Raw genomic sequence first — 26313 nt, 5'->3', positions numbered from 1 at the left:
TGACCATACACTCAGATCTTTTCTCTCAAAGTAAATAGCTATAAGTTTTCAACCCCATCAGAAATCCAGAATGACTGAGTTGACTATAATTGTGGGAAGCACAAAGCATAGCTTCTAAAACTTAGCCAATTTATAGAGACCTCTGAACACCTGGACACTCGCTCTACTTCAAAACGTTGGAGCATCTGTTCTTCTGCCTTCTGGCCCAGGATCATCTGACAGACCTTAGTGCTGCAGAATTATTAAGGGCTGATTACTCTGTCTAGGCAGATATAATCAGTCGACTATTCTGCAAGTGTGTCCTTTTCTGGACAGTAATTTGTCTGTAGAAGGAAAGTGGCAATTCTTGCCTAGTGGCTGTCTCACCACAACTGGAGTAACTCCAAGGATGCTCAATTTCTTCTTAGAATTTAACATAGGAAGCTGTCCGGAGCAGACAGGTCTCTAATGAAAATGAACATTAATACTGAAGTGTTTGTCATGTCAATTCTAAGGATTTCTGATGTTTTGAAAACCAGCTATCCATGTAAGGTAATCTGGACTGTTGCCTGTTAACTCCACTCAGCTATTTCTAAATAAAACATAGAGAACACCCTTATAATAAACTCCAAGTCATGAATTTGCTATAGTCCCTTAACTCACAGGCTGACCATCTCAAATCAGTTAAAAAAGTTAAAGAAGGACTGGGTCTAAGCTTTGTATTCCTAAGTGTGTTATACTGGTACAATGCCTATGAGAGTAACAATATTCATCTCACTCTTATATCACTAAGAAGCTCATGCCAATGAAAACCTTAAAATTTGTAAACAAAGTAAATTGGTGCCATTTAAGAATTTATATCTTCATCTTGATATTAATTATACAGATTTCTACTAATAGGTTATGGCTATGCAATAAACCCTAGCTAATCCTCTCTATTCCGACTAAACCACTACTTTTCCCTAGGGAGACAGCCCAACATTTACCACCTTAGTCCCCATGCCCAGGGAATAGGGGCGCTGACTCATCATTAGCTTCTTCAAGCTGATTATGGGCGTTGAGATATTAGAAGAGGAGTGGGGGGGAGAGCAAGTTGACAATCCTCTGATGCTGTGTCTTTGCTGCCTCCAGATGGAATTCACGGACCTCAGAGGTTTGAGCAGGTCTGCCCAGCTTGCTTGTTGAGTAGATACACCAAGGCTGATCATTCTGCAATATACAATTCTCAAAACAAATTTTAGTATCAAGATAGTTTTTTTTTTTTTAATGAGGGCTGACATTTTATTAAGAGTGTTGGTTCTAACCGCTTTTCTATTTTACCCCTCTTTTATTGGATATAATATTTACATTTCAAATTTTATCCCCTGACCATATTTTCCCCACCACCCAGGAACCCCTTATCCCATCCCCCCTCCTCCTGCCTCTATGAAGGTGTTACCCACCTACCCCCAGCCTCCCTCCCCACCCTCAGATTCCCCCCCCCTCAGTGCTCAGCCTTCAGGGTACCAATGATCTTGTCTCCCACCTATGCCCAACAGGGCCATCCTCCCCTACATATACATCTGGAGTCATGTGTCTCTCCCTATGTGCACCTGGGCTTGTGGTTTAGACCCTGGGGAGCTCTGGCTGGTTGGTATTCTTGCTCTCCTCACAGGGCCACCAGCCCGTATGGTTCACGGTTCCTTCAATTTACTCTCTAACTCCTCCATTGAGAACTTTGATCAGATTAATGGATAGCTGTGGGTATCTGTCTCTGGGTATGTCCGACTCTGAGAGACCTCTAAGGAGACAGCCTTATCAGGCTGCTGTCAGCTTTCCCATCCTGACATCCCTATCAGCGTCTATTTTTGGTGACTGCCTATGGAATGAATACCCAGACACAATGGTCTCCCTACAACCCCCCCTCATGATTCTGACCCACACTTTGTCTCCATATTTGCTCCCTTGGTTATTTAGTTACTCCTTCTAAGAAAGACCTAGGCATCCTCACTTGTTCTTTCTTCTTCATGAGCTTCGTGTCTTCTGGTAGTTGAATCTTTGTTGTTTCAAACTTTTGGGCTAATCTCCGCTTATCAGTGAGTAAATACCATGTGTGTTCTTTTGTGATTGGGTTACCTCACTCAGGATGATATTTTCTAGATCCATCCATTTACCTAAGAATTTCTCGAATTCATTATTTTTAATAGCTGAGTAATATTCCATTGTGTAAATGTACCACATTTTTTGTATCCATTCCTCTGTTGAAGGGCATCTGGGTTCTTTCCAGCTTCTGGCTATTATAAATAGGGCTGCTATGAACATAGTGGAGCATATGTCTTTGTTATTTGTTGAGGCATTTTCTGGGTATATACCCAGAAGTGGTATAGCTGGGTCCTCAGGTAGTGCTATGTCCAATTTTCTGAGGAACCGCCAGACTGACTTCCAAAGTGGTTGTACCAGCTTGCAACCCCACCAACAATGCAGGAGTGTTCCTCTTTCTTCACATCCTCGCCAGCATCTACTATCACCTGAGTTTTTGATCTTAGCCATTCTGACTGGTGTGAGGTGGTATCTCAGTGTTGTTTTGATTTGCATTTCCCTGATGACTAAGGATGTTGAGCATTTCTTAAGGTGCTTCTCGGCCATTCGAGTTTCCTCAGTTGAGAATTCTTTGTTTAGCTCTGTACCCCATTTTTTAATGGGGTTATTTTGTTGTTTGGCGTCTAATTTCTTGAGTTCTTTGTAAATATTAGATATTAGCCCCCTATCAGATGTAGGATTGGTAATGATCTTTTCCCAATCTGTTGGTTGCCGTTTTGTCTTGTTGACAGTGACCTTTGCCTTACAGAAGCTTTGCAATTTGATGAGGTCCCATTTGTCGATTCTTGATCTTAGAGCATAAGCCATTGGTGTTCTGTTCAGGAACTTTTCCCCTGTGCCTAGGTATTCGAGGGTCTTCCCCAAATTCTCTTCTAATATTTTCAGTGTACCTGGCTTTATGTGAAGGTCCTTTATCCACTTGGAGTTGAGCTTTGTGCAAGGAGATAAGAATGGATTAATTTGCATTCTTCTACATGTTGACCTCCAGTTGAGCCAGCACCACTTGTTGAAAATGCTGTCCTTTTTCCACTGGATGAATTTAGCTCCCTTGTCAAATATCAAGTGACCATAGGTATGCGGGTTCATTTCTGGGTCTTCAATTCTGTTCCATTGATCGTCCTTTCTGTCTCTGTACCAATACCAGGCAGTTTTTATCACTACTGCTCTGTAGTACAGTTTGAGGTCCGGAATGGTGATTCCCCCAGAGGTTCTTTTATTGTTGAGAATAGTTCTCGCTATCCTAGGTTTTTTGTTGGAATCAGACATTTTTATGTGTTCCAGAAGTATGACAAAATTTACTATTGACATGAGACTATTAGAAAGAAGAGCAACATTATAAATCCATATTGCCCTTCTTACATTCAAAAGTGGCTGTTCTAGGAATTATTCCCAGAACTAAAGTAAGAAACTTGGAGAAATATTTCCATAAGCATAATTTATAACAACAATAAAGTATGTAGAGCTTAATAAGAAAATAATTGAATAAAATTTTGGTTGCTATCAAGGAGTAATGACATAAAAATGTTTAAGTATTGGTATTTGTATTTTCAGGAGCATTTTTTAAAATGTTTATTTTCTTATTTTATATGCATGAATGTTCTGCTTACATGGATACCATGTCCATTCTTTATGCCAAAGGAAGTTGATAGAGAATACAGATGACTGTGAGCCACTGTTTGAGTCCTGAGACTTTATTGCAGGTGCTATAAAAAAATCAACAATTGCTCTTAACTACTGAGCCCTTTCTCAAGATGTCCACATGCATTATTAAAAAGTAAAGACAAGAATTGTAAGAAAGATTAAATAAGAAAAGATGTATCCAACAGGGAGAATTGAAATAGAAACAACACAAAAGAATTGTGGAATGACATTTGATTAAATATGTTAGTAAATCAGTAATTATAGGCCAGAATTCTCAGAATATAAGAAAAGAGTTAAGTCTCAAAACTTAGAGAATTTAAGCACAGATAAATTAATTACAACTAGATTCAGAAATTACATGAAGAGAAATGACCAGATGAATAATTCTCAATAAAAAAAAAAAAAACTAGAGATAAATATCATTAACCACAAAATATTCTATAAAAGACCAATACTTTCCTTTGAAACAGAACTCCAGGTTTTTGGGTAAATGATTGATATTCAAATCTAAATCATTAAGGATTAAAAATGAATCTTGGGTAGTCTAACCCTCAAGAGCTAGTGATAACTTCAAGGACATGAAAGCAGTAATTAAATAGGTTTATTCAGTTTACAGATAAAAATTCTTACAGAAATGAATATTCACACAATTTGTTTAAAGGCATAACATGTTCAGCACTATTTGATATCAAAATGCCACATTAATATATGAATAACAAAGCTTTAGTTCTGACTAAATGTTTCAACATGATTAGCACTGTCCAGTGACAGGTACAAAGTGGGATCCAAATCAAGGGGAGGCCCCAAGAGCTGACATTACTACTGAGGCTATGAAACACTCACAAAAAGGGACCTATAATGACCACACTCCAGAAGACCCAGCAAGCACCTGAAAGAGTCAGATGCACTAACCAATGGACATAAGCTGCTGAGACCTGTGGTTGATCTAGGGGAAAGCTGCAAAAAGCTGAGGAGGTGGGTGACACTGTAGGAGGACCAGCTATCTCAGTTAACCTGGACCAAGAGATCTCTCAGACACCAGCCAGGTTGTCACCAACCAGGCAGCATACACCAGTTGATATGAGGCCTCTAACACATATACAGCAGAGGACTTCAGGGTCTGGGTTTAGTCAGAGAAGATGCACCTAACCCTCAAGATATTGGAGACCCCAGGGAACTTAGAGGTCTGGTGGGGTGTGGGTGGGGGTGCAGAGATCTTCGTGAAGACAGGGGGTGGGGAGTAGGTATGGGGTGTGGACCAGAAGGTGAATAAAACCTGGAGTTTAAAATAAATAAATAAATAAGAAAATAAAAATACAAATACTTATATTTTCCTTCATTAAATTAATATTAAGATTTCATCACAATAGAAGAAAAAATTTTGAATCAATTAGTGTAAACAGTAGAAACAAATTAGTAACATACCATTTGAAGATATTAATTTAAACAATGGATAGTAATAATAATTTCTATGTATAATAAAATCATTTGATGCAATAATAGATAATAAATTTGAAAATGAAATATTAATTTTTAGCTGTAAATGAATCCACTGATCCGAGTGGGACATGAAATATATTTCCATGTGCCTAGAGTTGGCTAGGACAGATAGAGGAAGTGGTGAGAGCTTTGCCAAACAGAAAATTTTAAAATTAATTCAAATTTATAAATATTTTACCTATTTATTTAAAATGACTGTTTCAAGGATAAAATCAGTAAATAAACCAGCAAGAGAGATTCCAAGTAAGAATGAGCTACAAATGGTTGATCTTCTTTATACCCAGATTTGCCAAAATATAAACATCTGATCTAATGTGTACACCCACTACAGAATGCAGAAAACAGTTATTAATTAAGCTAGTTTGATCCTTGACTAAGTCTACCATAGAGAAAAAGGAGTTTGAGGGACAAATACAGAAAATTAAGTATAAATTAAATATTTAATGAGACTGATAATAATATTTTATGGGTAACCATTTTTGTCAAAAGTGTTTAAATAATCTATATTTTACAAGTGATTACACTTTTAGCCACGTGGTGTAGGCACATGCCTTCATTCCTAGGACTCCAGTGGCAGAGGCAGACAGAATTCTGAGTTCAAAGCCAGCCTGCTTTTCTGAGCAAGTCCCAGGACTGTTAGGGATGCACAGAGAGAAGCTGGCAAAAATGAAAAATAATGGTTTTCCTTTTCATAAGCCATAAATGGAAGCACAATTACCAAATGGATTGACAGAAGAAAGAAAACATAGAAATATGGTAGTAGTTTAAATGACCCAAATTAATGGGATCAGAGGTCAGCAACTTGTCCTTATGAGTGTCTTGCATTTTACAAAGTGAATATTTGACATACTTGTTTTACAGACTAATCACAGGAGGTTTTGGATGAGAAATACTTGGAAAAGTGAAGGAATTAGTGTCTGAGAACAATTCATATACTCCTTTGTTTTAAAGCTGTTGGTCTTGGACATATCACACAGGTTTCAATGGAATACTTCAAAGACATACTGATAAGAAATAAAATTAAGATATTTTTTCTGGTTTTGTCATTACATATTTTTTCTGTAAATCTAGACATTTCCATAATTTTTTTAAAATTAATTTATTTTCTTAGATATTTATTTTTTTCTGCATGCCTATGTGTGCACCATGTGTGTGCCTGGTATGATCAGAGATCAGAAGATAGATTCTAATTGGGGTAACTGGTACTTGTAAGCTGCTATATAGGTACTAGCTGAAGAATCCTGATTTACTGGAAAAGCAGGAAATGCTCTTTAACAGCTAAACCATTTTCCAGCCCCAATATGTACTTTCTTATCAAGTAAGAAGAAAGTTTTCCATAGAAAAGATGTCAAAATGGAATAGTGTGAAATGAGAGAATTACAAAATCTCAACATGTAAAATTCTGAACTTGTCAACAAATAAATTGAACTAAAATAAATTAACTTAAAAAGTAAAAATACAATTCCATAGTTATAATAAGCAATGCCAATTTATCAGTACCGTAAAAACAGCTTTGAAAAATGTATATGATGCACCCAGGTGGAGTTCCAGAGTTTACTTTTACCATAACTAATGTCACCCTGTACTATTCTTGGGATATTCTTGAAAACATCATTAAACATTGCATAAGGTACTCACATAGTGCAAAGTTGCTAGATTGCATAGCTGATAAACTTATTTTAAAATATATAGTATTTTAATTGTGGGATGGCATCCTTTTTCTCCACTTGATTTCCTGTCTTTCTACTGGAGGTGAAATCTACAAGTTGCCTCTCCCCACTGCTGGGCATTTCATCTTAGCTCCCTCCCTCTGAGTTCTGAGTCTTTTACTTCCCAGGTCTCTGGTACATTGTAGAGGGTCCCCAATTTTCTACCTCCCGAAGTTGACTATTTCCATTCTTCCTTAGGTCCTCAGGACTTCACTCCCGTCCTTATCCCCACTCCAATACATGATAATGTTCCCTTTTCCCCTCCTTGTCCCATCTCCCACCCAGGTTCCTCCCTCCCTTTGCCTAATGTGATTGATTTCTTCTTGCTCTCAAGTGGGATTGAAGCATCCTCACTTGGGTCCTTCGACTTGTTAACCTTCCTGAGTTCTGTGGATTTTATCCTTTGTATTCTGTACTGTTTTGATGAATATCCACTGAATAGTGAGTACATGCCATTGAAAACTCGAACTCAGAATTGTTCTTGTCTATCTAAAGAACTACAGGGACAGAAATGGAGAAGAGAATGAAAAAAAGGAGGGACAGTGACCTGTCCAAATTGGGATCCAGCTAAAGGGGAGGCTCCAATGCATATTACTGATGCTATGATGTGCTGCTTACAGACAGGAGCCTAGCATGGTGTCCCTCAGAGAGGCCCAACAAGAAGCTGAAAGAGTCAGATGCAGATACTTACACCCAATCAATGGACAGAAGTCAGGGACCCCTGTGGTTGAATTAGGGAAAGGCTGAAAGAAGCTGAGGAAGAGGATGACCCCATAGGAAGACCAGCAGTCTCAACTAACTTGGATCCCCAAGATCTCTCAGACACTGAGCCACAAACCAGGTAACATACACCAGCTGATATGAGGCCCCTGACACATATACAGCAGAAGACTGCCTCGTCTGGCCTCAGTGAGAGAAGATACACCTAACCCTCAAGATACTTGTGGTCCCAGGAAGCGGAGAGGTCTGGTGGGGTGAGTGGGGACATCATCTTGGAGACAGGGGAGGAGAAATGGGATGAAGAAATGTCAGAGCATGAACCACAAGGGGCATAACAACTAGACTGTAATTAATAATAATAATAATAATAATAATAATAATAATAATAATAATAATAATAATAAATTTTATTTTGACTCTAAAATTTTGTGCATCTGTTTTTATACTATCTGTTTCCTGCTACCTTATTTTAAATTCTGGCAGAACTTACCAAACCTTCTCCATCAAACATTTTTTTTCATATATTTTATTGGATATTTTACATTTCAGATTTTATCCCCTCACCTCATTCCCACCACCATCCAGGAACCCCCTATCCCATCCCCCCTCCTGCCTCCACAAGGGTATGCCCCCACCTTTCCCCCACTCCCCCTCCCCACCCTCGAAGTCCTCCCCGCTCGGTGTTCAGCCTTTATGGGACCAAGGATCTCCTCTCCCACACATGCCTGACAAGGTCATCCTCCCCTAAGTATACAGCTGAAGACATGGGTGCCTCCCTTTGTGCTCCCAGGTTGGTGGTTTAGACCCTGGGAAGCTCTGGTTGGTTGGCACTATTGCTCTCCTCTTGGGGCCACCAAACCTTTCAGCTCCTTCAGTCCTCTAACTTCTCCATTATTTTTATCTTTAAAAATTATTATTATTATTATTATTATTATTATTATTATTATTATTATTATTATTGTAGTGAATTAGTATTAACATAGGATATACAGCATGAGCTTACTGATCAGAGAATGAGAAAACTACTGGTGGCCAACTCTTGGCAGAAAAGTATTCTTTTTTATTTAGCTGCTGTAAACTGTCAGTTTTCAAAGCAAGGTTAAGAGCAAAACATATCATTTTATAAACAAATTTTAAGAAGGCAGTTTAACAACCTTGACCACTTAATGTGACCTAGAAAATTCCTACTAGGTATCATTATTCATGGGCTTTTGAAAAGTTGTACTATATTAGCCATGACTGCAGAGCTGGGTTCATGTCCAGTTGGAAATAACTGGTTATAGTCATTACCATAATGTCACTATTGCACCAGTGAGCACAACTTTCTGGGCAGGCTGGTATTGTGGCAATGAGGGTGTGGTGCTACATAGAACTGCTGGCATTTTTTCTTGCCTGGTAGTTATATAGAAGCTACAACATTTTGAAATGATCTGAAAGCTAATGCACTTGTACATTGTTAAAAGAAAGTCAACTTTTTTTTGCTATTTGAATAAGTCATTTCTTACTTCACTGTATTTTACAGTGGCCTTGTCTGTCTTTTCTCATAATGACATAATGAATAATATCTTTTGCAGCATTCTCATAATATGATTCTATGTTTACATTTAAAAATAAACTTTTTACATGTAGATTAGATCAATAAAGAGATAACTTCCTGTCTGTGCTCTACTAAATATAGTATAAAGCCCATGATAAACCTGTCATAAATGGTAATTATAGTATAATAATGAGTAAACACATGAGTACTTATGAGTCTTCCTGTTATGTTTGACTCATTTTTCTCAATTTTTCCACCTGAAAGCAGCCATGTTTGACAATTTTAAAATTTCTAATTAATAATTCACACTATTACAGTAATCTAATTAATGATTCTGCTCATTTTAATAGAAAAATTGATAGATAGATTCAATGAATATATTTCTGTATTAATTCCATTTCAATAGTTTATTATATTACTAGTTCTAACTAGTTTGAAAACCGGTTTGGTTAATGAAAAAGCATGAAAACTTAAATAAGATTATTCTTACGTGCTTTGAAAGGAAGTAATTGAGAGTTGATCTACATTTCAAACAGTTGAAACGGTGAACTTCATTTAAAAAAAGGGAGGGCTTGACAATAGAAAGAAAATTTGTATTGTAGAGTAATTTTGTTTATTTTTGACAGGATGCTTTTTGTTTTTCTTTTAATTACTGGAGGATATATTGACATTAAAATGCCATTTTTGAAAAAGCATCTATAATTGGTTTTGTTAAATTATCTTCTCTCTGAATAACTGGTGAATTCCACTTTCTTCAAAAGCAAGAAAATGATATTCAATAAATATTTGTGGAGTAATCATTCATTCATTAACTTTGAAGATATTGGTGAACTAAAAGATGAAATTTATGCTTTGTGCACATTTTCTCTTTTCAAGGTAAAACAAAATAAAAAATAAGTACAATAAAAACAAAATTGAAACCTACATTTCAGCTATGTCCAGAAAGGTCAACAGTATGTTGAGTAATTCCATGAATTTTAGAGAAAGTTTGGCTGGATTTTTAGTAGTGAAGCACTTGGACCATATCCAAAATGCGCATTTTTTAAAGAAACCAAAATGCATAATATTAAGTAAATGGATCAGTTATAAAGAAAACAGGCATAAATCTTCTATTTATTTGGGGGCTTACATTTTGTAAAGTTTTCTTCATCTTTAAATGAGACATGATGAGCTGAGAGCAGAATATTCATATATCCCAAACACAGTGTACTGTGGAAAAAGAATATAATGGATTGAAAAAAATCTTAAATAACTGTGTAATAATATTGATTTCTAAAATATATCTAACAATAGGAGAAGCCTAAGGAGGTCATTTTTGATTGTGGAACAATATGGGTTATTTATGTATGTGTATATATTGGATTTGTGAGATATATATATATATATATATATATATATATATATATATATTAATTATACTACATTTATGAACTGTACCCAATAGTGATCTAATTTTCTACCCACAATTGCATCAGATTGAAGTGATTAATTGTAATTGTTTATTTTATGATCTCAAGAGACTATAGTACAGTCTCTAAGGTTCCTCTCTCCAAGGCTGTAACAATAAATACAAGATTAATCTGCCATTCTCCAAAAGGAGAGGTCCTGCCTTTGTCCTTAGCAAGATAAGTTGACAAGTATAAACTTTAATATTAATGGAAAATCAGCATTAATGAGTAAAACATTCTTTGAAATATTTTGTGAATGAGCCAGTGTAATAGGGTGCAGTTTCCCTGTGATACTGTTCTTCAGGGACCCAGGTCCAGGTAAGTATCTTAAGAATCCAGTGAAAGCTAATGCTTCTGGTAGATAAAAGGACAACTGGATTTAAGGCTCTCATTTTTATAATATTTTGAAGAATAATTCAAGAAAGAGTTCTCAGATACTTACATAAGGTAAATATTATCAATAAATATTAAGATTAGAAAGCATAAAATTAATGTAACAAGGTAGATTTTGTGTTTTACAAAAGACAGAAGTCTTCACTATATATTTATTAAATTGAAACAATAGGGTACAAGAGCCATTATATAAATAAACAGAAAATATGAATTCCTTTGTATAATTAACTAAGACATTAAGAATATATATTAAATCATTAATTCTTTGAGGATTTCATCCATTGTATTTTTGTTTCATATATTCATATTTGGTATGGCTCAGGTCTCTCATGTCTGCTGTCCTCTATCCATGTACCTTTGTGGCATTTTTTACAATGCATACTCTGATTATGTTTGCAAATAGTAACATGTTTCTTGCTTCATTTTTGTAAGAATACTATTGAAACTCCTACTTTAATTTTAGTATCTTACATGTCAAAATGTTACCTAGATTTCATCCTGTATCCTTTTGTTATTTAAATGAAATTGATTATTTTTTTTTACTCACATAATATATCTTGGTTAGTTTTACCCCTCCCTGTACCTGACCTAGTTTCACCCTCTTCCCCTCCCATCCAGATCTGCTTCCTATTTATCTTTCATTAGAATTAAATGCAGTAAAGATCTTGGGCAAAATCCTATCACCTTTTATAATTATGTTGTTGGAGACTTCAGAGATACAGAGGATATTACTGAGCATAATAAAGATAATTTACATTAAGCTCATAGCTGACATCAATTTAAATGGAAAGAAACTCAAAGCAATTCCACTAAAATCAGGAGCAAGACATAGTTTTCTACACTCCCCATACCTATTTAATATAGTACTTGAAGCCTTATCTAGAAGAATTAGACAACTGGGTAAGACCAAGATATTACAAATAGAAAAGGAAGAAGTTAAAATATCTTTATTTTCATACGATAATGATAGTATGCCTAAAGAGACCTAAAACATTGTGCTGGGAAAATCCTACAGCTGATCTACCCTTTTAGCACAATAGCTAGACACAAAATAAATTCACAAAAAATCAGTAGCACTTCTATATACAAATGGACTTAAAAATATATCAGAAAATAACACCTTTCACAATAGCTTCAAATAATGTGAAGTATATTGGATAATCTAACTAACCAAATAAATATTTGTATGAAGAAAACTTTGAAACTCTGAAGAAAGAAATTGTTTCATAAAATAAAAAACAAACAGTTACATACTGAGCCCAATTTTTTGAATTTTTATTAAATATTTTATTTACATTTCAAATGTTACCCTCTTATCTAGTTTCCCCTCCAAAAACCCTCTATCTCATTCTCCCACCCCTGCTTCTAAGGGTGTTCCCTCACCCATATAATTGAATGCATTGTCTTCAATGGAACAGTGATGCATTTAGAAGCATGGCCACCAAATCCCTTATCATTGGCATTTGTATCCTTGGCATACAATCTTGGAGCCTTGTCTAGAAACAATTGTGTGACCAAAAAATAGCACTTACTAAAGGTATTAGAGAAAGCAATGAATGCATTGTACAGCATGAACTCCTTTTTTCATCCTGAAATGAAATACAAAGATTATTTTGCATACAATGTTGGTTTTCTTTATCATGAGATGTTCATGTTCCATTATGAAACAACAACAACAACAACAACAACAACAATAATAATAATAATAATAATAATAATAATAATAATAAATAATCCTTATATATTACAGGTAAGATAACACAAGGATAAAATGAATGGACTAATGGACAAGTTAAATAGAATATGGAGGCAAACCAAAGAATATGGAAGGAAGGATGAGAAAAACACATTCAGTACTAAGAAAATAAACTCATAAAGAGCCAACCATTCAAGTTGAGATATCAGAACTGTTGGTACTTCAAACATTGTAACATGAGATACATACCTTAGTTCTTTCATATATTCCTTGTTTTTTATTACTGTTAAGCATGATAACCAGTCATGCTGTTATCTTCTGTGAACTTAAAAAAAATCAATATCACTGAAATTTATATATAAACTTGACTTGAAATAGCCAAAATCTATAATCTAATATAATATAATCTTAATTTACTTTAATTTTGGTATCTTTTATGTAAGGCAATAACATTATTCAATACTTCATTTTAATTTTAAAAATCTTTACAGTAGTCACATTTTATATTATACACAATATCTACATTTTATTATAAGTATATTACATTTTAAAGATATTTGCTTTGTCCTACAAGCTTTGTGAAGAGCATGAAACAAGCTGGACATGTCTTCACAGTCTATGTTTACTTTTAGGTCTTCTAGATTCTTACAAACAGAAGTCATGACTCTGTCAGATGGAAATAACAGCAGGGCTGTGTTCACCCTCTTGGGCTTCTCAGATTATCCAGAATTGAAAGTCCCCCTCTTTTTGATATTTCTCACCATCTACAGCATCACTGTGGTAGGAAATATTGGCATGATTGTGATAATCAGAATTAATCCCAAACTTCACATTCCCATGTACTTCTTCCTCAGCCATCTTTCCTTTGTGGACTTTTGTTATTCCTCCATTGTTGCTCCTAAGATGTTGGTAAATTTAGTTACAATGGACAGAGCCATATCATTTGTAGGATGCTTGGTGCAATTCTTTTTTTTCTGTACTTTTGTGGTAACTGAATCTTTTCTATTAGGAGTGATGGCTTATGACAGATTCGTGGCCATCCGCAACCCTCTACTCTACACAGTTGCCATGTCCCAGAGACTCTGTGCCATGCTGGTGTTGGGATCATATGCTTGGGGCGTGGCATGCTCTTTGATACTGACCTGTTCTGCTTTGAATCTATCTTTTTATGGTTTCAACATGATCAACCACTTTTTCTGTGAGTTCTCCTCTCTCCTTTCACTTTCATGCTCTGACACATCTGTCAGTCAACTACTGCTTTTCGTTTTTGCCACTTTTAATGAGATTAGCACACTTCTTATTATTCTCTTGTCTTATGTGCTCATTGTTGTTACCATTCTGAAGATGCACTCAGCCAGTGGACGCCGCAAAGCCTTCTCCACTTGTGCTTCCCATCTGACAGCCATAATCATCTTCCATGGCACAATACTATTCCTATACTGTGTACCTAACTCCAAGAACTCCAGACACACCGTCAAAGTGGCCTCTGTGTTTTACACAGTGGTTATCCCCATGCTGAATCCCCTAATCTACAGTCTGAGAAATAAGGATGTCAAGGACACAGTAAAAAAAATAATAGGTACTAAAATCTATTCTTCGTAAGCGTATTACATCTTTTGTGTTTGTCCTTTATGTGAAATGTGTTTATAAAAGTTGATTTAATAAGTTGTATTAAAATTAGTATAGTTCATATTGCACAACAGAGTGGAAATTGAGTGTGATTGCAATAGAATATACTTATATTTTATGAAAAAATCAAGTATTCTGTTGTTTTGGTATTATGGGTTGAAGTATGTTATTTAATAATAGATTGGTTAAAAATTTTAATTTCTTGATTTTTTACCTTACTATATATGAAGAAAAAGATACATATGATTTATCTGACACATTCATGAACCAATAGATCATATCTTAAAATCTGTACAGATATTTCCAAAATGAAAAATAATTTTTAAAAAGTTTCATCAATTTATTTCCTATGTTATATCAAAGCATTATTTTTTAAAATATTTGTTAATTCTTCATTGAGAATTTCATAGAAGTATGCAGTCCATTTGATCATATACAATCCAAGGTTTACCTCTAAGTTCTCCTAGGGTACTTCAAAACATCACTTTCACAATTTAATTTTTCCTCCTCTTTTTAAAAAGATTATTAAGCCAAATTATTACCTATATAGTGTCATGGAAGAGAGCTATCCAACCCTCATACTCTTGAAGAAAATTGACTCTTCATCTATCAGGAGCCATTAATGTCTAATAGCTTTTCAATTAGGAGACTTCGTGTGCCCCTACCACATCCATGTTTTAATGTTAATTACTTTGCTTTTGTGTGGGTCTTATGAGAGGAACTACAGCTACTGTGAGTACAAGACCTTAATATCCTTGTTGTATCTGAAATAACTAATATAATATCACCTCTATATTATAAAGGAAATAATCAAAAGAACAGCTTCTGCAATGTGATAGCATGGTATAGCAGTTTCTTTTGATTGAAAATATTGCTTCCCAGATGAAAGGGGAGACTTTTGATACTCAAATAGTAAATAAAATGCCATATATTTGTAAAAGCAGAGACTTGGAAGATTCTGAAAGATCCCTTCGAGTTTATGGAAAAAAGTAAATAATCATTTGGACACGAGACTCTGAAAAACCATGAGTATATTCTTGATCCTGTAGAGTGAGCTGCTAGCTAGTTATTCAGAGAGTGGTAAGGTTGCAGCTTTCATGAGTTCTCACCTGCACTGGTTTGGGGTTTTCAGTGTTCAAGATACTTCCTAATCATTCCTGTTCCTGTACTTTTTTCACCTAACTCTGTTTGTTGACTCAATAAAATTGTAATGATACTCCTAGTTTGAATTTGGAACATTAAGTGGGTTCCTTCCTGGGCTGAATAAACTTGTATGTATTGTTTCTCCAGAAAAGGATCTGACCATTTGTAAACTAAGCTTAGGCCAAAGGTTTAGATAGAGAGTGAACTTCAAACTTTCAGCAACCAAACTAAACCAAAACAAAGCAAAACAAAACAGAAATACCTTTATATGGCTGAAAAAGCAAACAGACATGTCACATAAGAGGCTGGCCACATACTAGGGACAAGCATAAGAAATTAAAACTCAACATAAGAAAAATGCAAATCAATTCACTGTGGGAAATTACCTCATTACATTTCAAATGGTTATCAAAAAAGGGAAAACTAAGGAATGCTTGCAAACATATAGAGAAAAAAGAAGCTTTACACAATGTGAGTAAAAATGTACATTATATCTATTATGGAAAAATAATGTTTCTTTAAAACAAATTCCAAAAACAAACAAAAATAAAGCTTATAGATAATCATATGCTTTTTTAGTACCAGGACTTGGAAGGTTGGAGGGAGAAGGTTTTTGAGTTTGAGACCTCATTGGCCTATATAATAAAATTCTATCTTAAAATAATTCAAACAAAATGAAACAAAACAAAACTGGTGAAATTAGAAACTATATTATATTATCCAGAAAATGAATCTATCATGCACTTCCAATGATCAGATCACTAAACTACTCTTTATATTGTCAAGAGCATGAACCAACCCACATCAATAGATACATAAAGAATATTTTACATGGTAAAGCACTCAACATTCATAAGAATAATAAAGTGTTTAATTTATGAAAAATAGATTGAAGTGGTGAGCATCTTATAAACTGCAGTTAGATATAGTCAGAAAGACAGATGCTCCACCATCTTGTTCACAGGGTTGCTATAAATCTCTGGTCTCTTAGAATTTGCTAGTAAAATGGTCACTGCTTTGATATCAGAATAAAAGCTCCGAACTTGCATATTTGGTTTTGTTGTTTATATCAAAATATGAACATTATTTTACAAGGAGGACAGAAGTAAACAACGACTGTATATTAAATTTAAATGTTATTCTTGCACTTACAAGTCAAATAATTTCCAAGCGACATTGTAAAAGATAAAATTTTGAAAGTCAGAAAAATAGAAATACAGTAGAAAAAAGATTCCCTCAGACAACCAATTCTACAACTATTTTTGCATTATTTTACACATGCATATACAATGCAAATATGTTCATCATTAATTCAGAATTTGTATAAAAATATTTTATATATGGTATAATTACCATATATACAAAATAACTTGATCAAATAACATCTTTATTGAGTTTTTGTAACATCATATTACAGATTATATACTTGTGCAGTTTTTCCATTTTTCAAAATATAAAGTAACATACTTGTTCCATCAGACTGATCATCACTTAAGATTATACACATTCATATTGGGTACTAGGAAGGACAGCTGAAGAAAATAGTTCAACCAAATAGTTCAAAAAAATAAAATCTGGTATTTTTATCATGCATAGGAAATTGGACATGATGACTGTTTTTTTAGTACTATTCTATAAGTATTAAATTTATAATATTTCAGATGACAATCAAACATTCATCTAAAATAAATTATAATTATTTTGACAAAGACTCAGATTTTCATGAAAATTCAGTAAAAGTTTATTCAGGACATTGTAATATTTCTGGCATCATCTAAATAGACTAGTATTGTATAATACGGCTACATAGACATATATGTAAGTACAGTCAATCATTTAGAAGACTTCAAGAGTCTATCTTTAACTATCACAGTTACTTAAAGGATATTTAAGATGAGGAAATCATCTCATACAAGTTTCTATTCAGGTCATCCACATGATGCATTGCAGAACACATGCACACAACAGAGGAACAAAAATATGAACATCATAAACAATTTTTCTCAGTAAAACAACTATTATATTTTTGAACCCAGTATTATATTCTTATCTCATGATTTAATTTATGTCTTTTATCTTCTGAATAAAACTTATTTTTGCCTCAAATGCATCTCTAATAACTCAGCTTTTATGCTTGGGCAATCATGTTGGTGAGACTTTATGGGTGTGACTTCTGAAATTCCTAGAAGGCACAATCTCACAGACACTTTTTGATTGTTTGTCCCTTATAATCTTTTTGCCCGCTCCTCATCAATGTTACCTAAATTTTAGGCTTAAGATTGCTTTTTATGCCATATCCACAGGGACTCTGCATTTTAATTGTTTGTGGTTTCTGGTAATGGCCTCCCTCTGTTGCCAAGAGTTTTATTTTGTTTTGTATAGGAGAGTTGTATAAACTCAACTATTTCTGATTTTATTATTTTTAATCTTCCATTAGTTTACATCTCAAATAATATCTCACTTCCTGGTGACCCATCCATAAACCCCACATCTGCCACTTCCCACTTTGTCTCTATAAGGGTACTTCGCTACCCATCTATCCTCTCCTGCCTCACTGCTCCAGCATCCACCTACCCTGAAGAATCAAACCTCCACAGGACCAAGGGCCTCCCCTCCCAGTGATATCAAACAAGGCCATCCTCTGCTACATATATATCTGAAGACATGGATCTCTCCCTGTATATCCTTGGTTGGTAGTCTAGTTCCTGGGTGCACTAGGTTGTCCAGACAGCCAACACTGCTCTTCCTATGGGGTTGCAATTCGGCTCTGCTCCTCCAGTCTGTTCTGTTGAAATTGAGGCTCTCATCTGGACAGATAACAATAGGCCAATGCAGTTCCACATGGCAGAGGTTTATTGAAGGTGGTGGTGGGGGACAGAGACAATGGGGAAAAGAAAGAGAGGAGAAAAAAGGGGCAAAGGTCAGAAAGGGGTCTGCCTTTTATTTTATTTATTTTATTATTAGGCTATGATATAACTGCTCACAGGTAAGGGTGGAAAGTGAACTCTGAGAATGTGTGAGATTGCCATGGCAACAGATGTGCAGGTCCCTGTCTCCTATGGGTGACATCACTGGGTTCGGAGATAATCTGCCAAACCCCATTCCTGATACCAATATACTCTTTCTGCCAGCTTCCCCAACAGATTACTCGAGGTCAGTCTGATGATTGGCTCCAAGCATCTACATAAGCACTGATATATATATATATATATATATATATATATATATATATATATCCATATATATATGGTCATATATGTCATATATTTCATATGTCAGCAGAACATCACCAGGTTTATGTCAGCAAGCATCTAGGCAACAGTAACAGTGTCAGGGGTTTGGTGTCTGCAGACAGGATGGATACCCAGGTGGGGTATTCCTTGGATGGACCTTCCTTCAGTCTCTGCTCCATTTTTTGTTCCCGTTTTTCCTTTGGACAGGAGCATTTCTGGGTTAAAAACTTTGAGATGGGTGGTGGCTCCATCCCTTTACTGTGGACTGTGCCTATCTACTGGAGGTGGATTCTACCAGTTCTATCTCCCTTTTGCTGCACATTTTGACTGAAGTTATCTCTGTTGGGTCCTGGAAGCCATTCCTTTTCCAGGCTTCTGATACCCTCCAGTGACTAACCTGAGTTCTTCATCCCCCATTGCTATTTATTTTTATCTGATTCCCTGACCCTCTGTGTCTCTCTCCTGTCCCCTCCAGGACCTGATACTGTCCCTCTTATTTTTTATCCTTCCTCTATCCCTCCAAGTCTCCCTTCCCTCTTCCTCGGATATCATCCTGTTTCCCCCTCAACCCAGGACTGAAGCATCTACACTCCGGTCTTCCTTCCTCCTAAACACCATATGGTCTGTGGGTTGTATTAGATGTCCCTCAACAGAATAATAGATACAAAAAATGTGGTACAATTTCACAATGGAGTACTACCCAGCTATTAAAAACAATGACTTTATGAAATTCGCAGACAAATGGATAGAACTAGAAAATACCATCTCAAGTGAGGAAACTCAGACACAAAAAGATACACATGGTATGTACTCACTGATCAGTGGATATTAGCCCAAAAGCTCATGATGCCCATGATACAACAATTTTATTTTAATAAAAAGCATACTCATCTTTATTTTTCATTACCAACTTTGAAAGAAAAAATAAGTTTGTTTTTCAATCTTTTTGAGAATATTAATTATGTTCATTATGCACTTATATATAGTAAATACTAATTCTGTATTCCTGTGGCCATTATTATATCTATTCATTTTTTTAACCTTCTGAATTGGGTATTTGTCTTTATTTCTCATTTTGGGGGATAGGAAACAATGGTATAGGTAAAAAATTATTCTTAGCTATTTATTTGTTGAAATTTCATGTTTTTATCATTTGCTTTACATTTACATATGCATAAAATATCTATTCTTAACTGAATTTGTTTACTTAAAGCACAAATAAATATATTTGATAATTTTATAGGCTTCAGGCATACTATGAAATTGTCCCTCAGCTTTTCCTTTTTCCATAAGTTACCTGAACCTTTTTAGTATCTTCCCACCCAACTTTGAGATATGTTTTCTGCAATCAAGTCCCGTTTTTGTTGCCCATCTAATCTTTGGGGTAGGGTTCTGTGTTGTATGATAAGCATATCAGGGAGCCACATCTTTATAAAGAAACCAATTATTCCTTTCCTAGAAGCTATTAAATGACAATTAGTTCATTATGTGGTCAATGGTGGACTTATCTTTCTAACTTCCTTCCAGCATGCTGGGATTTGGTCTGTCTGGAACTCATCCAGGTCTTATACAAGCTGTCACAGTCACTGTAAGTTCATATGTATACTACCATATAAAATTGTGTAAAATCAGAAAAACAGATACATACAATAGAAAAGTAATTTGTTTGAACAATCAATTACAAAAACTTTTGTATTACTTTACCAATATATATAATGAAAATCTGTTCATTGTTTATTTAAAATATATTCAAATAATCATGTGTTCTCTGAAAAAAATCTCAGCTACAGTGAGGTGTCATAAAGGTGTATAGTGAAAATGCTAATATGTAATGTAAAGTATCCTCAATAATAATTATATTTAAATATTACAATAAAATTATAAATTATAATGTTATTTCAGTTTTGAAGATGGGATACAAATAATTTGTGATCTCTGATTAATTTTTGAAAATTAATATAGAGAACAGAGATTTCTCTTTAAAATAAAACCATTTCAGTTCAGTTGAAATCAATTATTAGTTTTAATATGATTTTATAATTAAAATTCTCTAAACTCCTTTACTAATGTCAGGGTCAATGTACCTGAGAAGATGAATGGGGGAGAGCTATAAACTTAATCTTCATGATTTTTCTGATTGTATTCTTCACATCTTTATTCCTCAGACTGTAAATCAGAGGATTAAGCATGGGGATCACCAGGGTATAAAACAAAGAGGCCACTTTGAATGTGAGTTGGGAGTTACTTGAGTTGGGTACAGAGTATAGAAAGAAGATAGTACCGTAGAAGATGGTGATGGTAGTCAGGTGTGAAGCACATGTAGAGAAAGCCTTTTGGCGACCCCTGGATGATTGCATCTTAAGTATGGTGACAAGGATAAAGGCATATGACAGGAGGATGATAAGAAGAGTGCTAAGGGCATTTGTAGTGGAAAGTGAAAAGAGAAGTATTTGATTAACATGAGTGTCAGAATGTGAGAGGACTAGAAGTGAAGAGAACTCACAGAAGAAGTGATCAATTGTGTTGAGTCCACCAAAAGACAACTGGACAACAGAACATGTCATTGTCAAGGAACATGTGAGTCCCCATGCATATGATCCCACCACTAGACTGAGGCAGAGTTTCTGAGACATGGCTACTGTGTAAAGCAGTGGTCTGCAAATGGCCACAAATCTGTCATAGGCCATAACTACTAATAAAATGGATTCAGTTACCACAAAGACAGCAAAGAAAAAATATTGTACTATACATTCTAAAAATGAGATGGTTTTGTCTTTTACAAAAAGATTCACAAGCATCTTGGGAGCAATGATGGAGGAATAACAGAAATCCACAAAGGAAAGGTGGCTGAGGAAGAAGTACATGGGGGTGTGCAGTTTTGGGTTAATTCTGATTATGACAATTATGCCAATATTTCCTACCACAGTGATGGTGTAGATGGTAAGAAACACCAAGAAGAGAGGGACTTCTATTTCTGGGTAATCTGAGAAGCCTAACAGGATGAACATGGCTCCACTATTATTTCCATATGTCATTAACATGGCTTGTCTTCTCCAGAATATGTAGTTCACTCTACAAGTTAATAAAACAGACAATGAGGGAAGTAAAAAATTTGTTTAGTTCTTAGATTAAAAAGCAAATTACTCTTTGAACATCTAGATTTTTGTATCAGAAAAACTGCAGATCACACATTTTAAAAATTTGAAATCATTTTTTACAGCTTCTTACAGGTAATTAAATTATTGAGTTAAATTTATGCTAGATTGTAAAGTTTAGAGTTTATAGTTTCAAGAACATGGTACTATATTATTTTTACCTCCAGTTAATTTTATACTTAATATAAGAGTATATCTTTGTCATTGTATACATTCATAAATGATTGGCCTATATAATACATTAAATTCTTTACTCTGTATTTAATAACAATATCAAATATGTAAATATAACTTATAACATACACTCACACATTTGTATTATATATATACATTTTTGTTATTCCATATTGGATCTAAAAATTTGCATATCTGAGACTGAGAAAACTACTGTATGAAAACAGTCTTAATGACTTTTATAGGAAATATATACATTAATTATCTATATTGCCTAAAGAATACAAACACAGAATAGAATAAAAGGATATTATACTTTCTGAAACAAGGAAGACATATCAGACTGTACAGTACTTTTCTAGTGGGCCTGCAGACCTTGTGACATTCATTTCAATTAGCTAGGTTTAAATAGCATGAGCCAAAATTGGGAGATGGCAATAGGTAGATTTGTATGACTTCCAAGCAAGTCATTATAGCTTTATGATCTTTCAATTCAAGTTGTATGATATTTAAGGAACATTTCTGAAGTTATTCTGTGTCCTCTACACACATGTGAATATCTACACTCATAAACAAACACACACACATGCACACACACACATACACACACATACATACACATACACACAAGTGAGTCAGGAATAGAGTAAATCAGAGACATAAAGATACTGAGAGACAAAGACACACACACAAAGACACATAAACAAACACAGAATGTATATTTTTATGCAAGAATCTTTCTAGCAATGTTGAAATATGGATACATTTATATATTTGTATCTAGTTTCCTGATACTTAGATTAAAAGATTTTCTCTAATTTCTCAATTTCATCTTTCCATTATTCTCTTATTTGAGATGTTCGCATAATGATTTTTAAATGATCATACCTTCATTATGAAACAAAGTAGAAAGTTTAAAATATTAGACAAGAACAACAGAGATATACTGGAATACAGTATCAAGATAAAACATTGAGGTAAGATATTAGGGAATCTCTCACTTACGGATATATTGTATATCAAAATGTGAGAATATTGAATTTTGCTCAGTAATACAATACAATGTGTGAAAATAAGTTAATTTACCTTCAACCCAACTTATTTTTTTCTGACGGAAACTAATATATACCTCTCTTTTGTAGCCTTGAAGCAAACCTTTTGTAGGTCAAGGTGGAATCTTGGCGAGTGGGAGTGATATACACATTTTTTTGTATTTATGACTCCAGCCTTGGAGACACAAACCCTAGAGACTAAATCTTGCTGATCTGTTGAGGCCTTACATAAGCAATTACAATTAATTACTTTTAGTTGATGTAACCTTTTAAAAATCACAGATATTTTAAATGAGTCTTAAATTACATGTATCATGGAGTATGGCATTCAGTACACACATACAGCATAGAGTGAAGGACAAGGTAAGTAGTGAGTATAAAAATGAGACCATTGTCTAGTACTGAAAATATACAAGACTCTCTACAGGAAATTTTAAATGTGGATGTTAGCTGATGCCAACCATAATTATTATACTCTGCTAGTTAACATTAATAGTTAATTCTACCATCCAACCCCGAGCCTGTGTTCAGGGAACATTTGTTCTATATACTTGTCTCCTCTAAGCCTACACAAGCTCAAGTAACATGGAGCCCTTTCCTTTAGCACCCAGATGATTTCACTGTAATATCTCATATTCTATCCATATAAGTGAAAACAATAGACTTCACATTCTACAAACAAATAAATAATCAGTTGTATGCATGTATATTTTTTTAAATTTATTCATCAGGGTCTGTAAGTTTTGACAAATCATAAATGTAAAATATAAGTGAATTCAGTTTTTTCAAACACTAATTTTAGTTTCTTTGTGTGTATAGCTATAAGGAGAATTCTCTTTATTTATTTTTTTTTACATATAAAGCATTTTAATCAAAGTGAAAAATGCTTAAAAAATGCTTAAGGGGAAAAGGACCTTTATGAGCCACAGCCTACACAATAAATATCAGCTTATTAGCTCTTGTAAAAATATCATTTAGACTCAAGAAGCAACCTCCTTAGTTTATTAAATCTTAATTATATGTTTTCTTCTTATTCCCTCCTTTACAGTAGATTCTCCATATTTTTTTGCTGCTTCTATTATTTTTATTTTATATCAATAGTATACAAATTGTTTCCTCTGAGGTAAAAAATAATGCAAACAAACTATGTTTTCAGATGTTTACAAATATTACATGACTACACAGGAATGTTCCTTATTCTAACAGGCACATTGAATAGACAATATGAAACCCAGGAATAAAATATAAATCCCAAGATAAAAATTGATTCATAGCATCATTTTTATGGCCATAATAATATAAAAAATAAATCAGTAAGATATTTTTTCAGAAATATTATAAATATATGGAGATGAACAAAATCTCATGAATGACAAATATATTCAAATAAAAGATTAATTGAACACTCCCATAAAACACATAGACATAAAACTAAAATAACCAACATAGAGGATACATAAAAAAAACAGAAATAAAAAGAAAAATTATCAGATATATTTGTTTACCAAATAAGTACATTTTAAATTATTTAATGATGTGACTCATGGAACTAAAATATCAATAACAAAACAAACCCAAAATGAGTAGAATGAAACATCAGAGTAGAAATTTCCAAGATAAGGACAAAACTAAATATTTTAAGAAAAATGTATTCTATAAAGAGCACATTTACAACTGTTTTTGTTTTCTTTTCATTAATTCATATATTTACTCATTTTATATCTCCTTTAAAGCCAACAATCCCAGTTTCTCTGTGCCCCCTCAGACCTCCTCCTTCCCTCCTCGCTCCCCCTTCTCCTCTGAGAACAGGCAGACCCCCTCCCCATACCACCCTGACACATAATGTCACTCCAGGACTCTCCCACTGTGGCTAGCTGTGGTAGTTCTGTTCGGGGAATAGGATCTACAGGGAGGCAACAGATTCAGGGACAGTCCTTGCTACAGTTGTTGGGGATACCACATGAAGACCAAGTTATACATCTACTACATGGGGAGGGCTAGGTTAAGCCCATGCTTACAATTTCATTGGTGGTTCAGTCTCTAGAATCTCCCAAACATTCAGGTGAGTTGACTCAGTTGGTCTTCTTGTGAAATATCTATCACCTTTGTGTCCTCAGTTCTTCCACAAAAAGCCATCTAATGTTTAGCTGTGGGGCTGTGCTTTTGTTGCCATTGTCTGCTTGGTGGAGTTCTTAGAGGACAGTTATGCTAGTTTCCTGTCTGCAAGCATAAAGGAGTAGCATTAATTAAGGTCAGGAATTGGTTCTTACCCATTGTATGGGTCTCAGTTTGGGTCAGCATTGGTTGACCATTCTGTTAGACACTGCTCAATCTTTTTCCCTGCACATCTTATTGGAAGGACACATTTTGGGTCCAAAGTTTTTTGGGTGTGTTTGTGTCCTTATCCCTCCACTGGGAATCCTGCCTGGTTACAGGTGGTGGCCATTTTAGGGTCCATCTCCCTCACTGCTAGAAGTCTCAGTTTGAGGCACCCCCATATCTTCCCTGGGGTCTCCCCCACCCCATGTCTTTGGCAAGTACTAGAGATGCCCTCCATCTGCCAGCTTTTGATTTCTGTGCTCACTCTCTCTCTCTCTCTCCTCTCTCTCTCTCTCTCTCTCTCTCTCTCTCTCTCTCTCTCTCCCTCTTTCTCTCTCTCTCTCCTCTGTGTCTTACTCTACAGTTGATTCCTCTACCAAATTCCAATCCCTATACCCTCTCCCATGCAGTTTTCTCCATTCATTCCCCTCCTATGTGTATTTTATTTCCCCTTCTGTGTAACATTCAAGCATCTTCCCTCAGGACTTCCTTGTTATATAGCTTCTTTGAGTCTGTGGATTCTAACATGGTTATCCTATATTTTGTGGCTAATATCCACTTATCAGTGAGTACATACCATGCATGTCATTTTGTGTCTGGTTTACTTCATTCAGGATGATACATTCTAGTTCCATACAGTTGCCTGCAAAATTCATGATGTCTTTGTTTTTAATAGCTAAGTAGTATTCTATCATGTAAATGAACGATATTTTCTTTATCTATTCTTCAGTTGAAGGACATCTGGGTAGTTTCCAATTTAAGACTATTACAAATTAAGCTGCAAATGTCCTTGGGGTAGGGTAGAACATCTTTTGGGTATATGCCCAGGAGTGGTATAGCTGAATCTTGGGGTACAACCATCCCCAAATTTCTAAGAAACTGTCAAATTGATTACCAGAGTGGTTG

General features: G+C 34.8%; 2 protein-coding genes across 3 annotated transcripts; one reads left to right on the top strand and one right to left on the bottom strand.

Annotated features, from left to right (window-relative positions):
* The first annotated feature begins 10773 nt into the window (after positions 1-10773).
* Positions 10774-16509, top strand: LOC117704048 (olfactory receptor 5D18-like). 2 transcript variants are annotated; one of them, XM_076929039.1, is made up of 2 exons: positions 10774-10931; positions 13335-16509. In XM_076929039.1, the coding sequence occupies exons 1-2, from the start codon at positions 10870-10872 to the stop codon at positions 14302-14304; spliced, it is 1032 nt and encodes a 343-aa protein (XP_076785154.1). In that variant the 5' UTR covers positions 10774-10869; the 3' UTR covers positions 14305-16509. The 2 variants fall into 2 exon arrangements, with proteins under 2 accessions (XP_076785154.1, XP_076785155.1); XM_076929040.1 differs by lacking the exon at positions 10774-10931 and adding an exon at positions 10935-11060.
* A 4261-nt stretch (positions 16510-20770) lies between these two features.
* On the bottom strand, positions 20771-21772 carry LOC117704275 (olfactory receptor 5D18-like). Its single transcript, XM_034496368.2, has one exon. It carries the CDS (start codon positions 21746-21748, stop codon positions 20783-20785), a length of 966 nt encoding a protein of 321 aa, XP_034352259.1. The 5' UTR covers positions 21749-21772; the 3' UTR covers positions 20771-20782.
* Positions 21773-26313: the final 4541 nt, after the last annotated feature.

The sequence above is a fragment of the Arvicanthis niloticus genome, chromosome 2 (genome assembly GCF_011762505.2).
Source record: "Arvicanthis niloticus isolate mArvNil1 chromosome 2, mArvNil1.pat.X, whole genome shotgun sequence".
NCBI lineage: Eukaryota > Metazoa > Chordata > Mammalia > Rodentia > Muridae > Arvicanthis > Arvicanthis niloticus.
The sequence above is the reverse complement of the archived record's forward strand: the minus strand, read 5'-3'. Positions and strand labels throughout refer to the sequence as shown.